Consider the following 17,529-nt stretch of genomic DNA (forward strand, 5'->3'; position numbering starts at 1 on the left):
CTTTCAACCCTTACAAACAAAAGAGGCCTCGATCCTCTGGGGGAGGAGGGCCAGCAACTGCCCCCAATGTTTCCAGTCACTTAAGCAAAGCAAAAAAGTCTCCATTTTCGTTCTGGGACTTAACATATGCACTTTGTAGTGCTTGCATTAAAGCTGTTGCCAGTTTGTAATGCTCCCTGCTGGCTGGCTGCCTGCCTCGTGATGGTCATCAGCTATTAACCTCCCACAGGTGCCTTGCACTGTTTTTGCTCTCAGCAGGGAGGGCCGGGGGACACACATTTTCAGCCGGGCCTGTTTGCACATAACGGCCTGCTCGCAGAAGCCCTTTTGAAAGGCCTTCTGCAAGCAGCAGGCTGTGTTATTACTGCGGGGCTTGGGTGTTAGAAAGTGGCTGGAAATAATATTTCTCACACCCAGCCACTTGCTAACACCCAGCCCCACATTCGGGTAGAGCATCAAGGCCTTTCGACCCTTACAAACAAGAGTTCTCAAGCCTCTGGGGGCCCAGCAACTGCCCCCATGTTTCCAATCTGCAAAGCACAGCAAGTAAAGTCTCCATTTCAATTCTAAGGATGTTAATATGCGCTTTGCAGTGCTTGTATTAAAGTTATGGCCAGTTAGTGTAAAACTTCCCCGCTGGCTCTGACCGCTGCCTGCCTTGTGACAAATTCGGCAGTTAACCTCAAGTGTTCTCCATGGGGTATTGAGTCTTGGCTATGGTAATCCTGACCTGACATGTTTACTGCCCCAATTGTGTGTGGCAAGACTGACTGCATTCTTCTTTTTTATTGACATTGGGCTTGTTTTCGCCAGTTCCTCTCCTTTGCTGAAGGACAAGGATATGGATACTATCACCCTGTGTTAAATAGCCCTATCTGGTTTCCCCACACTTGGGGAGAGAGCTTCTCTAACACGGGTGGCTTGGCAGCAAAACCTGAGGGGTGAAGGACCGCTAAGGGAAAACAATGAAAGACTGCAAACTGCTATGCAGAACCGAGAAGGTGCTTAGTATCGGTATGGAGGAGTGCAAGAGCTTTACCCTCTTCCATTGCATCCAAAATCTGTGCAGCTCGAAGACCGGTGTATTCCTCAAACTATATCAACGCTGCACCTACATGGTTTTATGTTTTTAATGCAATTTTTGGGTTTAAGACTGACGGATGCCTGGATGTGTAATTTAAAAAAATAAAAGTGACACTGTCCGCTGTTTTCGCTCTCAGCTGGCAGGCTCGGACTGTCCTAATAGGGCAATAGGCCCATGGCCGAACTAAAAACACAAAATGCTGGTGTGGTCCAATTTTTGTGGTCAAAGTGGGCCACTGATTTGGCCAGTATGATGAGTTAATTCACTCTGCGGCTAGTCGTTTTGACCAGTGTTGCCGAATACATATTCTTTCAAATGCACACTTTGCATTACAATTGATCAGAAAACTCCCCCTTTGTTATTCAAACAGTGTTACAAAAGCAATACATAGCCATTTGCAACAGTGGGACACTTTTTCATTGGTGCCTGAGACAAGGTGATGGTCCAGTCCGACCCTGGCCGGGGGCCACACTTCTACAGCCGTGCCTTTTCGCTACTTGCAGAAGCCCTTTTAAAAGCACTTCTGCAAGCAGTAGGCTGTGTTATTACTGTGGGGCCTGAGTGTTAGCAGCGACTTGCTAATACCCAGCGCCCACAGTAATAACAGTGTGCTTGCAGAAACCCTTTTGAAAGGCCTACTGCAAGCATATATTTTCAAGTGTAGCTGAATTGTAATGAAATGTAAACACAATGTCTATACTTCATACATAGCTTGTATGCAGAGTCAAGTAACGAAAATAATATTTCAAGATTTCAGGAATCAGTTTCTTAATGTGTATTTATTCAACAGGCAGTGCAATCAACAACGTTGAATTAAGTGGAATTATTTGCAAAAAATTCTATTGGTACAACCATTACAAACACAAATAGGACGTCATCACAGTCTTTGCAAGCAAACCAACAGGTACATTTTTAAAAATGTACAGACTTGTTCAATTTCAAACAAAGTAAGGTACAAAGCGGAAATACCGCTTGATAAAGTCTTTCAGGGCCCCCTCCCCCCGGTTTAACAAACAGGAAATGTAGAATCGTATCTAATCATGAGAGAAGTATTATTACTCCGAAACAAAGAGATGCATCTCTATATAAAACATGAAGTTGGAGATAATTTCTACTTTCTAAACAACCCTCTTTTGTTTCGTCTTTCCTCTCTCCTGACAGGGACACCCCAATTGATTATTATTTGAGCCAAATTTCAAACCTTTTGGATTTTTAATTGTGTATTAATATCAGCCCTGATGATGATCCCAATCGGCCGAAACACATGTCGGCAATAAAGAAATCGCATGGCAAATAAGTAATACAATGTGAAATATGCTAAAATGAATTGTTGAACTTGCTGAGTGTTACCACAAGAAGTTATTGTGTAAAACGGCAATAGGTAATTTCAAGGCAATAAGTCACTGAATGTGAAACATGCTTAAATGTTTTGTTGAATTCGCCAATTGTTAACACAAGAAAAATATTGAGTACTAAATCACCCTGTCAATCAAGGAAATTTCTAATAAATTAGCACTGATTTCATGTAAATTATTTGTTAACATCTTTTCATTACATCACGTGGATTTTCAAGGGTGTTGAGCGCGGCAGAGGAAAAAATCAATCACTCAGTATTATTAGACAGGTGGGTAGGGGTAAGTCACCTTTCTACCTCCACCTCAGTACAAGGACCATATTTAGAGTGTCAAATCACATCGATCTAAACCACAAGTGAGTACCAACGCACTCTGCACTAGGTACCCTGAATATCTTACATCTGTCTCTCCCATCCCATGTTCCACCTCTACATGAAGTCTTGGTAGCCTCCAGGCTTTCCCTAGTCCAAGCAACACAAAATCCAACTTTCTGGACAACGGAAAGGTCTACAACATATCATTATATTGTCTAACTTTAATCTAACAAAACAATTCCCCAAAATGTGTGGTTTGGTGTCCTTTCAGGAGTACTCTCAGAACTAAGGGTTTGCTCTGCTGTTTGGCTTCTTCTCGGCTTCCTGCTGCCTTTTCCACCAGGTGTCACCTCCTTCCTCTCACGGATTCACTGAGGTCTCTGCCACCAGCCTTTTAATCACCCCAAATTGCAGGAGTTTTCCTGTTTCCTTTTCATCAGTTTTTCTCATTCACACATCTTTGGGATTCCCTTGACATCCTTTTGGCCAAGTATCAGAAATCTCAGTATTCCCCAGACGTCTTTGTTTTTTTTGTTTTTTTTTATACCAGGAATCACTTTTGCAAATCTTCAGGTTTTTCCACTGCTTTCTAGTGCATTCATGTAACACGAAGTCCGAGAATGCAACTCCCTTATAGCCTTCCTTTCCAGTCCTCCATTGCAAAACTCTTGTATTCACAAGCTCCAGCAAAATGTCCACCCTTTCCTAGGTGGAATCTACCCCTTCTTTCAGATGCATAGAAGAAGGAACATCCAATTCCTCTGAAGCAGCAACCCTCCACTGCTTCCTTACTTCAGCCGTTAGTCTCCCTTGACCAAGAGATCAAATGACTGCCTGTAGACTCTTTTATACCCATAAGGCTTTGGACTTTCTTGTAAGCTGTTTTTGGTTATATTCTCTTTCCTTCTTCATAATCGGCCCTTGGATAGGGGGACAATAATCCCTTCTCTTGTGATTATTAAATGAATTCTGGGATTGGATGATTGGGGAAACGGGGCCTGCAGGCACTTACTTGCCATGTTTAACGGTGAGATTCTAAAGACACTCACGGTGTTCTGCGCCACCCTTGGAATGCTGTGATGGCATCCTGTGGCACAGCAGCACTCTATGGACACAAGTTGCCTTCTGGTGTAGGCTACTGCAGTGTTTGAAATTGAGGGGAGCTGGGAGGTAATTGGCTCCTGCTTGCAGCCAAGAAGACTCTGGTTAGCTTGACACCCCCACTACCCGGAGCTACATTTGATCCCCAGGCCAACTGATGCAGAATAAACATATCTATGTGAAACTAATGCTGTGTGCTTGGGACGATCCATAAATAGACATTAGGACACCTGTATATGACGCTCAAAGCGTTAAGGGTGATCGTGGACAAAATGTTACATGTGCATCTTATGTAGAAGTTAGATTTGTGGAACACAATGTACCAGCTCCAAGTTCCCCAATGGTAGCTCTTGCTCAGTGGTCTATGCCAGATGCCCAGGAGCTGCTTTCAGCTCCTGCTTATCCAATCTTAATTTGGATCCCTGCTACTGATGAATGGAGGTAGTCTCTGCTGCGTCTATACCTTTCTGATATGCCAACCTTTTCGTTCATGGTTTCTATTGCAGAAATATTGGGATTTGTAGTCCCTTTCAGATATCTCTGGCCAGGGTCTCAGCCTAGTGTTTGGAGCTATTCCGCTACTCACACGTAGTAGGGAACGGACCACCTGAGTCCCCCATGACTAAGTCTCCCTCATATAAACTGTGGTGAGCGCCTCCAACTCGTCGCAATACTCTCCTGTTTACTAAATTAATATTTTGCGTTTTCTGGCAATGTTCAAAATGTGTCTGTGAAATGCTGTATCACGTAGTCCATTGTCATTTTAATACTGCACGCTGCAGCTGTCTGCCAGCTTCATGCCTTCTCGAATTTCACAATCTCTATTCTGCATAAGCACAATGGCTTCTATGAACAGTTAATTTGATAGAATTGTGTGGCCAGAATGTTTTTAATGTTTCTTTGAATTAAATCATAGCAGACTAGAGCCCCTCCTCTCCAGTGACCTATCAAAAAGAATAGTGTATGTCAGATGATGGCACGCCCTATGTAGGTCTTGTCAAGGCCTTCATATAGGTTGTGGGCCTTCCAACAATTATCATCAGTAACTGGAAATAACTTTGCAGCAATGGATTCTGAATGACAGGAAATAACGTTGTAGCTATTGTGTTCTGCAAGTCTTTGAGAGGTTATGTGCTGCAACATCTTCTTGCCACATATTACAACTTCTGTTTTGGAACAAGAGGACTGTGGGCCTCATTACAAGTTTGGCAGTATTTGATATTTGATATGATATGATTTATAACGCGCCTGTACACAGGTGTTTCTAGGCGCAACAAGACAGGGGGTGGGGCTGAGGAAGGACAAAACAATGGTCTTACTAGGACTTGTGTCTGCAGATTGTGCAAGTGCAGGGATATGGAAGGGAAGAGGTGCCAATGGGGACTTAGGGGTGGAGGGGGAGAGAAGTGCAGGTAGTCAAAAAGTGAAGCCAGCCCGTGGCTCAGTGCAGGTAAATCAGAAAGTGCAGCCAACGGGTGGCTCCTAAGTGCAGAGATAAGGAACTGTAGGGTTACAGATACAGACTACCCCTGCTGGGAGAGCTAAGAGGCAGTGCGAGGTGCAACTGGACATGCATGGACCTGGGCCCAGGTTCAGAGGGTGGCCAGTGCGTGTAGCAGACTGGTCATCGGCAGGGGAAGAGGAAGAGAGAAAGCGGAAGCAAAGAGGAAGGTCTTGAGTTGCTTCCGGAAGCAAGGTGGTTCTGCTCAAGTTTGAGAGAGGTAGGGAGGCTGTTCCAGTGGGAGGCCCCAGCCTAAGATAGAGATCTGCCCCCAACTCTCTGCTTGGAAAAGTGACTGGCCCTCAGAGAGTTGGAGGTGGGTGAGCGGACAGCTGGAGTAGGGAGATGTTTTGGAGGTAGTATGGTTCCAGTCTTGTTCTGGATAAGTTGTAGAGGACGGAGAGTAGAGGCAGGAAGCCTGTTGCAATAGTCCAGCCTGGAGAGGACCAGAGCTCTGGCGACAGTGAGCTTCTGGGGGAAAGGGAGGAAAGGAAGAATACCTATGAAGAGGTGCTGCTGATAGTTTGACTTCTAAGAGACGTCAGAGATGTGAGGAGAGAAGGAGAGGGTGGAGTCGAAGAGGACCCCAAGGTTCTTAGCCTCACGAGTAGAAGGAAGAAGAGGGCCGAGAGTGGGCGGCCATAGAGAGAGAGGGAAGGAGGAAGCTGGTGTTCCAATGAGGAGGATCTCTGTCTTACTGGCATTAAGGCAGAGATCATTGGCGGCACACCACTCCTGAACTGCGGACAGAAAGTCTGGAATGAGAGAAGGAGTAGAGGCGGCCAAGAGGAGCCTGAGAGAGATCTGGGTGTCATCTGTATAATACTGAAAGTTAGAGCAGAAAGTAGCGATGCAGTGGGCAAGAGGAGCCAGGTATTGGTTGAACAGCCAGGGAGAAATGAGAAATGAGAGAGAGACAGACAGTCAGACAGACAGACAGACACCCAGACACCACCGGAATACCACCAAAGTACTTTGCCGCCATTATCGCCACTTGGACCCACGGATTTACCCCAGGATTACAAGTGGTGGTAAGTGTAAATTCCTATTTCTTGGAGTCTGCAGATTTTATTTGCCGTAAGGTAGTGTATTTCCCTCCAGCTTTTTGCTGGAGGAAAATCCTCCACCTTACTGCCAGACCTGCAATATGGCGGTGCAGTAATGCAGCGATAGTGGAATTACCGCCACATTAACATTATTTTACTGCACCACTGTACTTTTAAGAAGCCCTGTGTTTTGTATTCACCTACTTTCAGTATGTTCATCACACTTTAAAATGGTATTGTGCTTTTCCAGGACTTTTTGTGTCCTACATTATTTTTGTATGCATCTACATTGCCTTTTTTTTAGTGTGCATCATATGTCTTGTCTGTGAGATATTAAGCGTGTCAAATGAACAATGAAATGTACATTTGACATTTCATGTTTGATTTTGTTCTTGCACCAAGAAGGAGCAGTCAAATATGAATGGACGAATCATAGGTTCTGTTCCTCCACTATTTGCTGTTATTCAAAGCTCTCCGGGCACATGATATGGCACCCGTCCAGCTACAGATGAGCAGAGCTCGGGCTGAGCAGTATGACTTCCTTTTGCAGGGATACTTTTGTCAGATTGTTTTAATGGATTTATGAAGAGGAAATCCTTCTGAAAGGACTTACTATAATTAGATGGATTTTTAAAGAGTGGCAGTGTGGATTTTAATGGTAGTCATACATATTTTAATGAGCTCTCTCCTTTAGAAGCAGCTTTAGAAAATGCCATCAAAGCGAATTTCGAATCCTATCATGCAGTATTGTGTGCAGGAATTAGGTTCCGGTGATCTTGCCAGTGCCTCTGTAAACATGCAAGTTTAGGGACGCTTGATGTGGCAATTCTTCAAGGTTGATGTTGGATGCGAGTGAGTTCCTGATCATTATATTCTTATAAAGCACCAGCAATACCGTCACATTTTTCCTTACTTTGATTCACTGATACTTTTCTCTTAAAGGTATGGTTAGTAGAGGATGGGGATGCCGTATTTGCAAAGAAATGCATGTCTTTATCGAAGATACTTTGATTGTGTAGTTTAGTATTGTGATTATACTTGTATCTCTATCAGCAGCAGTGAGCGAAAATTGGCATTGAAATGATGTAGGTGGCATAGAGTACAAAGTTAACCTTCCTGTTGACAGTCCTCAAATGCAAACCAAATCATGCAAGGAGAGAGGCAATAGTTATGGGAAGTCTTCATTGGATAATAGAACATTAACTAAATTGAGAGGATGTAGAAGGTTTATTGTACTGAGTTTGAGCACACTGACAATGTGTCATTTCAGTCATTTTATGGTAATGTTGTCTTAAATGATAAGCGATTACCCCTTTATACAATGCACATTTGCCTACCATTTAACATGAAAAATAATGGTGTGAAATGAACAATTTTACAACGTACATTCTCCAATTACTTGACTGATTTGACCCTGCAAAATTCATTACAAGCAAGGCGTTATTTATTGTTCATGCTCCCACCCCGCTCCTTCTTTATTTTAATTTTGAAGCGCAGACCTAGCTTGAGAGCTAGGTCTGTATAGCGTGTGGTTAGTCAGAGTTTGGGCTGGCATCTTTTAACACTAGTGCAGTACTGTGAGTTGCAGTCTGTACCTCAGTCTCTGCATTCCTTCTTTTACACAGCGGTGTGTCATTGATAGTGTAGTTCTTTACCACCAACATCAGCCCTGCCCAATCATTCAGGGAGTGGAACTCTACATCTTCAATAATAGATTCCCAGGGAGACACAAATGCCAAGACTTCTGCCAGTCTTCCAACCTTCATGCCAGCCCTCCTCTGTGGGCTGATTGAGTGGCCTCCAGTGAGTGTTCCTGTGCATTTCTGGGTACTACTGGGAATCTGTTATCCTCATCACCAACCCCCTGTCCCAGCAACCCATCTGGTCTTCAGAAGTCTGCTAGAGGAAGCAGACACGAGGACTGTCCTTGAGCCTTTGCTATAGGATGGCGTACTTGGTGGACGTGGTGAATTTGCAGGTATTTTCTGTATGCCTATCTGTGGTGCCTTCTCCCAAGGACCCACCTGCCTGAAAACCTGACAAGATGTGTGGGGCCTGCCATGCCCACCCAGGCTCCCACGCAATAGAAAGGGGCCTCTTCACATCTCCACATCACAATGGGTGAAGATGGGCTTACCTCAAACATCTGATCTGCACTCCTTCTCCCCCAAAACAGACTCCAGAACTCCCTACCGCATAGACTGACTAATCTGTGTACCTAAGGGTGAAAGGACCTTTGCACATTAGGATAGCTCAATGTTCCACTTGTAAAATGCTGAAATGGCGCCTTGCTGTGTTTAAATATGGTGGGACGTTTTCTCTGAACAGAAGGTGTGGTACTTTACTGCACTAAAATATAATGCACTTTACTGAACTCTTCTAACAATAAATATCGAGCCTGTATAAAGCAGCCCAATACTTCCTAAGGACAATATATAATGTCATTGCATAAAAGTAGTGTGGAGCAAAATGGGAGTAGGCAAAAGGACTGGCATTCTGTTGCACACAACCTAGAAATGTTGCCATGTAGTTGCAATGATTGGGCCACATTCTACATTAAACATACAATGTATCCGAATCCTATTCTTATGAAACTGAACATTTAAAAATTGAAATGCATTCAACCTCATAAGTGTATCTCATTCAAAATATGAGCCGAAATGTAATGTTATATAACTAAATACAACATAATTATACACTTCAGTTCAACTCACTTGGAATGAATTGGCTCAGCCAACTAGCAGATGAGAGCCACCCACATTGATTAATTGTAAGATAAATATCCTTAAAAATGCATTGAAATTCATACCCATAGTGCCTAAATGTGGTCATTAGAGCTGATAAGAATCTGTGTTGGTCACATGGTAGGTAGCTTTGTATTTTAGAACTGGAGTTCAAAGGGTAAAATGACTCACTAAAAGTTTGAACTTTGACATTAGCTCCCATGGAAAAACTAGTTTCATGGGAGCTTATAGAAAATTTAACACAGGGACTGTTCATCCACTTATACCAATAATAATAACTTTTAAAAGCAAACAGCAGACTTCACAAAGGGGCCCCTGTCAGCTGCTCACATGATTCATTATGCTGATGAGAATACACTTGATTGTTTAAATTATGCTATTTGGGGCATTAGAAATGATGTCTCTCACTTTCCATTGCTGTGGTTAAGAACAAAAAAGAAAGTGTTCTGAAATCGTGAGTCTCCCCTACAAATGAGACCAAATATGACATATTAATTCTTATTAATAAATGATAAATGATATACATATTAATATTTCAGTCAAATGTCATCGCACAAACGTATGCCGCATATGTATGAATTTGATTTTATCATTGGAATCTACCAACAAAAGCACTGTGAATTGTGTTGTGAATGATAAATGTATGTAATAATATGGAAATACAGGATCAGAGAAACCTTAAGAATAATTCTTTGGGATGAAATTGCACCGATATTATGGTTTGAGACTGAATGTGAATTTGCGTCATGTTTTTTTGGTTCTTGTATTGATACATATTGATGAACAGAGAACATATTACCTGGACAAAGCCCCAGAGGGCCGAATATTAGCACATGCTCTGAGTAAATGTAGGTCTATGACTAAGAGTATGTGCTGTGTTGCCAATAACTGATTTTGACAGTTAAAGGTGTTAATTTATGTGCAATTTCAAGTACCTGATTATTAGTTTTTGCTCAAGAGACTGGAGCTTATTTTTTGTTGTTTGAAAATACAAATGTAATTCTTAAACACATCTAGTGTCTGGTATATTTACTTTTATCCTTATATATAGGTTGCCTTTTAGTGTTGCAACCTCCAAACCAATTGATACTGTGATCTGAGTTTCATGCAATAATACATATATTATATTGAATAAAGTGGGGAAGGTTATAAATTCAGTTAGGAGAGTGCAGTGCCCCTTAACAAACACTGAAATTGTTTTAGATTCCCTGAATGTAAGCCTGTATATTTTGATGCAACCCACCAGTGCTTATATTTTGCTTACATGCATTTGCTAGAAGCCAACCACACCAAATTGCACATGGTAAAACATTGCTAAAAGGAAATGTCTAACAAATGCAGAAATGTGCAAATGCAATTTTCTGTGTAACATTGATCTGATTCCAAAACGTGTTATTTGATATTGAAGATAGTTATGAAGAATTGATATTAATCAAAGCAAAGTGGTTTATGTTGTTCATGAGTAGTGAAACTAGAACCTAAATTAGTCGCCAACGTCATGTGTAAGGATGACATTATTATATTGTGCTGCTTAGAAGTTGAATTGTATTAAGAATTACTATATATATATATATATATATATATATATATATATATATATATATGTGTGTGTATTATTCTGTGTGTTCTAAAATGAGTGAGAATGTTTCAGGCAAGTGTATTTTTGTTCTACAGACAAGCTGTCTAGATTAGTGAATTATACTGTGGTTACTAACGCAGCATGAAGCTATGGGCCACTTTTGACTTTAAATAAAGTAGAGTACAAATTCTAATACGGCCTGTTTCTTGTTTCAGAATGTTGGAATGGGATTGTACAATAGGTGTATTAAATGACAGCATGTATCCTAGCAAAATGAGTATTTAAATCATCCAGAATAACACTAAACATGGTCACCTGTGGAACTGCGAGTTATAGGTCTCAATCTCGGTAGGTCTGATGATTTCCTCCTAAAGTCAATAAATGAGTACCATTAAGTGAGATGATATAACGTGACTTATATTAGACTTTTAGGTTTGCTGTGTAGAGAGGTCATTATTTTCATTGTGTTCATTATTATTAGTAGTATTATTATTCACTTAATCTATAAAACGTGGGCTATATTCTATGAAATATGTTTGTGTTAACCCATTTGTAGGTCTTGTAAGAGAATGCTCTAGTAGAAATCTGGCTTCAGTATGTTGCGCTGCCCTTCTGTGAATCAGCAGGTTGGTGAGGCAGAAAAAAATGCATCGTGGTGTAAGATAAGTTGTAATGTCGCATTTTGTATAAAATTGTGCAGCTTTGTGTTTCGAGAGGGAGTTGTCAAATGTTGCTTTTTACGAGATTTTGTTTGTTTTTACTTGGAGTATTGCTGTTTCTCTACTTGTGTGTTGTATTACACTGTATTTCCGTGATACGTTCTATTCTATGAATCACTACATGATGGTATCGGAGAGAATGAATTCTTTGTGTGTGACCACCTTAAGCTGTAGCATGCAAAAAACATGTTAGTAGATATAATAACTTTCTGCATGATCAAATCATTGGTCGTTGTCTCCACGTGTGTTTTCCTACTGTGTTAGAAATTTTCCCTGTGGCGTGTATTGTAATGATGCATTTTCTTTAAGGGAATAAATCTCAGTGTTGTTGTAGGAGAATAGTTTCATATATAGATAGTTTCCAGGAAGCGTTTTCAAATCTGTTGCGAGGAGTGGGAGTACAAGCTGTGTTGTTAAAACTGTTTCCAATATTTGGTCATTGTATTGAACAAGCTTTTTTTTTGCAAACTGTCTCTATATGTGTAAACGTTAGAGTGCCCTGCTGTTACAGCACTGTCTAGTCAACAAACTCATTCTTTCGTATTGTAATATAATTCACAGGATGACAGTAGCACAATCTAATCCAAACAGGGCTTCATCAAGATGCAATGCAACCTGACTAATTTCTGGAGTGTGCATGATAACGACTGATCTGAGAATTCAAAACACAAATAAGGCTGCCATGAGAACTGTGAGGTCTGGCTTTAGAAATGTAGAGGTATACACGTTTTTCCCTGTGGGGGCATTGCAAACAAATATGATATGATTTGGCATTTATAACGTGCCTATACACAAGTGTTTCAACGCGCAACGAGGCAAGGGAGGGGGAACAGAGGGAAGACCGACAACAATCCTACTAGGCAGGTGTCATTCAGTTCGCGCAAGTGGTGATGGTGGGATTGTAGGGATACAGAAAACAGTCCCCAAGTGCCGGGGCTGCCAGGAGGACAGTGCAGGTGTGCGACTGGCGGAGAAGGGGACCTGGGCCTGAGATCAGAGGGTGGCAGGGTAAACCAGTGCAGTTTCAGTATCAGCCAGGACATTAGCAGGGGAGAGGAGGAGAAAAAGCAGAAGCAAAGAGAAATGTTCTGAGGTGCTTGCGGACCCGGAGATGGTTCTCCTCAAGTTTCAGGGGGGCAGGGAGGCTGTTCCAGAAGGAGGCCCCAGCCGAAGAAAGTGATCTACCACCAACTTGTTGCTTGGAGAAGCGACTGACTCTGAGGGAGTTGGAGGCGGATGAGCGAAGAGCTCGAGAAGGAAGATATTTAGGAAGAGTTGAAGGTATTGAGGCCCAAGGCCTTGTGGACAATGCAGAGGGTTTTGAACTTAATGCTCGCAGCCACTGGGAGCCAGTGCACAGATTTCAGTCCTGGAGAGATACGATCTCTGGGCTTGAGGCCAAGGACAGGTCTCGCAGTCCGGTTCTGGATGAGTTGCAGAGGGCGGAGAGTAGAAGCAGGCAGATTTAGAAAGAGGCTGTTGCAATAGTCCAGCCTAGGGTGAACCAGAGCTCTGGAGACCGTGGGCTTCTGGGGGAAGGAGAGGAAAGGAAGAATACCTCTGAGGAGGTGCAGCTGGTAGTGTGACTACTTAGAGACATCAGAGATGTGAGGAGGGAAGAAGAGTGTGGAGTTGAAGATGACCCCGAGGTTTTTTGCCTCACAGGTGGGAGCAGGGAGAGGGCCAAGAGAAGCTGGCCAGAGAGTGACAGGAAAGGAGGGTGTGGCTGTGCCGATGAGGAGAAACTCGGTCTTGCTGGCATTAAGGCAGAAGTCATTGGCGGCACACCAATGGTGATGGTGGAAAGACAGTACAAGATGAGAGAGGGAGAAGAGGTGGCTGAGGGTAGCCTGAAAATGATCTGAGTGTCATCCGCATAGCACTGGAAGTTGGGGCAGAGCGCAGCAATGCGGTGGGCAAGAAGTGCGAGGTATTGGTTGAACAGCCAGGGAGAGAGGTTATACCCCTGGGGTGCACCGCAGTTAGAGATGGAGATGGAGGAGAGAAAGGACTCTAGTTGAACCTGGGCTGGTCGATTGAGAGAAAAGAAGTCAGCTACACCAGGGCCTGGCCGGTGATTCCCAGGTTATCACAGAGGCGGTTGAGCAGGATGGCATGGTTGACCGTGTCGAATGCAGAAGAGAGATAAAGTAAAATGAGGACACAGGGGGTGTTGGAATCAAGGTTAGAGAGCAGGTCTTGACGGATGTTCAGGAGAGCAGTTTCCGTGCTTCTGTCAGCTCTGAAGTGAGACTGATGGTCATGGATACAACCAACAGATTCAGTGTGAAGATTAAGCTGGGAGATGGCCAGCTTTTCCAGGAGTTTGCCCAGGAAAGGAGTGATGGAGATTGGGCGATAGTTAGCTGGGCAGGAGGGGTCGGCAGAGGGTTTCTTAACTAGAGGGTGCACAAGGGAGTGTTTCAGGGGGGAGGGGAAGACTCCAGTGGCGAAGGAGTGGTTGCAGAAATCAGCCAGGGCAGGAGCCAGGGAGTCAATCTGGTCCTTGATGGTTTGGGAGGCACAGGGGTGAACCTGTTTTGACGAGACTTTCATAGACCAGACTCGTGTAGAAACCTCATCTGGGGAGAACAGGGGAAAGGCAGAGAAAGAGAGTAGAGGTGGCCGCAGAAGGGCCAGGGGAAGAGCAGGGAGTAGAGGGAGAAGAGAGAAAGAGAGTAACACTATGCTTAGAAAGCCAGAGTAATTGGCTTTGGTCATGCTTGTTGTGTATTTTAAATATTCCCAAGACATGTGAATTACCTCACAGCAATGAACTCAAAATAGGACAAAAAACATTTACCTTTTGAATACTTGAGGGATGTTTTTCTTTGGTAAACACAATCACGTTAAAGGTTTTACATTTGTACAGCACTGCTGTAGCACTTTGGGATGAATGGAAATGCATTGCTGCACACAACCGAGTTATCATAAGATTGTGGCCTAGAATGGCATGTGCACTAACAAAGGAATGTCATTGTGTAAAAGTTGTAGAATCAGTGATATCTGTGGAAATTGTCTTCATATCTGAGTCGTATGCATTAATGGCATCTAGGTGTGTTTTCTCCATGGTTGATTCAGTAGCTAGTAAGTGTGGGTGGAGGGGCAGGGGTAAAACATACATTCAACCAGGTGGGCAAGGGATGCAGTAGTGAAGGGAGGGGCCTGTTTCTTTTGGTGAGGGAGTGGTCTCCGTTTCTGAACAGTTTCAAAGGCTCCCTACGGTAATGTGGTTTTCATGGCATTCTAGATTGCAATTAACGTGATCCATTGGGGCACTGGGAGTAAAAATATTGTCATATAATTGCAAGAATGAATTGAAGTATGCTTGGAGGCATATGCAATAAGGTAGTTATACCTCAAATACAGAGGTCTGCTGAGAGCCATGGGCATTTTGACAGCTTCTAATCCGGTTACCCACCTATGCATGGAATTGTACCATCCTTGGTAGTGGTTTGGGACAATATCTTGACGAAAATGAACGCTGACGAATGATGTCCTCCTTGCTTGGTAATTCTTGACCTTTCGGCAGTGTTGGATACGGTGGACCTTAAAATGAATCTGTCCTACTTTAGGTGCCCTGGAGATGTCTTTAGATGGACCAATTAAATAGTTGGAGGCTAAATTCGTTAACATTTTGTGGGAAAATAGTCCATAGAGTGATACCAAGGCCTTTTTACATCTAGCCTATAGTCATTGATGGCGTAGAAGAAAAACATGCAGGAGAGAAAGTGACATAAGAAGCACTACTGCCTGCTTGTAGAAACAGTCACCAACTGAGTCAGAAAAGAATTTGGCTAAAAAAATATCAACCCAAAACCTACTAAACGATGTCAGTATGTTACTGATCGAAGGCAACATGCACAAACCAGCGTCGGCTGGCAGGAGGCTCACAGATGGGGTTGTTTGCGTAGGAAACAATGGGGCCCCAGATGAAGTGCTGATGGGCTTTATCCAAGCGTTTCACATTATCGTAAAAGGAATATCTACATGATCACTGCGCATCAGGAAATTGCGAATCCGAAAATATCGAATCGCAAAATCCCGGTGTGCAGTCATCAGAGATCACTGTACGCCATGCTGCATAACCCCTACTTCTTCCTCCCCCATTTACCTTTTTCAGCAGCACACAAGTGTGCCCTCCAACTCTCCTGTACCCCTGCGGCTTCAGTCCCCCCCACCCCCCCCCCACCACTCCCCCGCCCCACTAACGTGGGTCGGAGGTGGCACTGTAGGTTGCTTTTTGTAATTTTTTTTTTTTTTTTTATTGTCCCCGCTTCCAATGTCATGGAATCGGGGCAAACACACGCAAACCCCCATAGCCCATAATGCTGAACAAGGGGAGCCGGGGACACCCCCGCAATCCCCGCTCCCCCTGTTCAGCATTATGGCGTTCGTTTTTTTTGTTACTGCTGACTGTGCAGTAAAAGCGCATTCGGGTTTTTTTCCGGTAATTTGGGGGAATGGAGATGAATGGAGGTGAGGATACCTCATACGAGCGTGTGTTGGATTGTGGACCTAGAGGCAGGAGGAGGATCTACGATGGACCGTGACATGGCCATGGGCGTGCATATCGCCACACACTTGTAGAGAGCGCTCCGCCTCATCTCGTCCCATTTCACTTATGTCTTTGCTACCTCAAAGCCCAGACTATTGCTATGGGAATGACTTGCAGCGCGTGCCACCCAGTAGCCACACTAGCAAGCCGTATTGACCAGCAGCACTCTAATATTGCCTTTCCAATATAGCGGAGAGCACAGGAATGCAGTATGCGGTTGTGTTGTGCCTAATTTTTGTCTCTGCTTAATAAATAATACAATAATAATAAAATGTTTGGAAAAAACGAATCTTTGGGCAAGTCCCTAAAAGTACATTCCACGTCCATACATACGCACAGTGGTGTAGTGACGGGATGCCTGTTTTGTTCCTCATCTTGCGCTTATAAATGGCATGAGAAAACCTCTAATTGGGCCCTCATTTTTTGTTGTAATTGTTCGTTTTGCTAATATGGCCCCTTTTGCTCTCCTGAGGACCACGTCCATTTTGTGTAATGCGAGTCATCCACTGGACTGCATAGACGTGGTGCATATCACTTTTAAACGCATCACATGTAACACGCATGCTGGCTGCATTGCGATAGAATAGGTAATGGTAAACAGTCTCATGAGGCGACCATTTTATTCAGCTCTGGCCTGGCCCCAGCTCTTAAGGGTCACTTTCATGCAGTCCTGCCTCTTTGGTCGAATGGTACTTGTAAGCTGATGCATTAAATCGCAAACCCCATAATGCAGAGCGCTTTTTGCTAAATGTCCACGGCTGGATGTATGTGGCCCTCGTTGCATAGCCTTAGCTTACAGATGTGATTTGCAGATTTCAGAAACCGCTCCATGATGCTGTTTATATAACGACCAACTGCAGTCGCTAAAGGTTTGCAACCACAGAAGCCAAAACTCAGCACCCTCAAAATGCCAACCCATCTTCTCATATTAGCCAGTAAGATAGCTCAGCGGGTTGAGCTCTCGCTGCTGCGATCTGAGCATGATCTTCAGGTCGCAGGTTCGAATCCCGGCAAGGCCAACTCAGCCTTTCATCCTTCCGAGGTCGATAAATGAGCACCAAATTCGGTTGGGTGATATTGTATGTAAATATGTGCTCTGTAAAACGCTTTGGATTAAGGCGCTATATAAATAACACATCATTATCATTCTTAACTGCCGTTATTTCATGAATAAGAAAAGGGGGCATATTTTCCATCAGGTATGTTTTTTGTAGATTAACAGTTTACATGTGTTATTATTTTCAGGATTGGGAAAGGTTTCCAAGGAGTAATGAAAAGATGGGGATTTAAAGGGCAGCCAGCGACCCATGGACAGACCAAAACCCACAGGAGGCCAGGAGCTATATCTGCCGGAGGCGTAAGTGTTAAACATGTGTTGGATCTTTTGGGAAGCCATCGGTATGCAGAATTTAGCACCACTGAAGCAGATGTTTGGTCTAAATGTTATTTGCATGGTGTATTCTCCACGTGTGTCCCCTCCCCCAGTTTTATTTATTTTCAACATCCTGCACATGTCTTTTCAGTTTGT

At 43.4% G+C, this 17,529-nt stretch overlaps 1 protein-coding gene across 1 annotated transcript in view; it reads left to right on the forward strand.

Moving 5' to 3' along the window:
* MRPL3 (mitochondrial ribosomal protein L3) overlaps positions 1-17,529 on the forward strand; it is a 440,961-nt gene that overhangs the window by 225,893 nt on the left and 197,539 nt on the right. Inside the window, exon 7 of the mRNA XM_069648722.1 lies at positions 17,247-17,358. Within this exon, the coding sequence (XP_069504823.1) occupies positions 17,247-17,358 (112 nt within the window). The remainder of the gene's footprint in view (positions 1-17,246; positions 17,359-17,529) is intronic.

This window comes from Ambystoma mexicanum, chromosome 2q (assembly GCF_040938575.1).
Source record: "Ambystoma mexicanum isolate Mex_15411 chromosome 2q, UKY_AmexF1_1, whole genome shotgun sequence".
NCBI lineage: Eukaryota > Metazoa > Chordata > Amphibia > Caudata > Ambystomatidae > Ambystoma > Ambystoma mexicanum.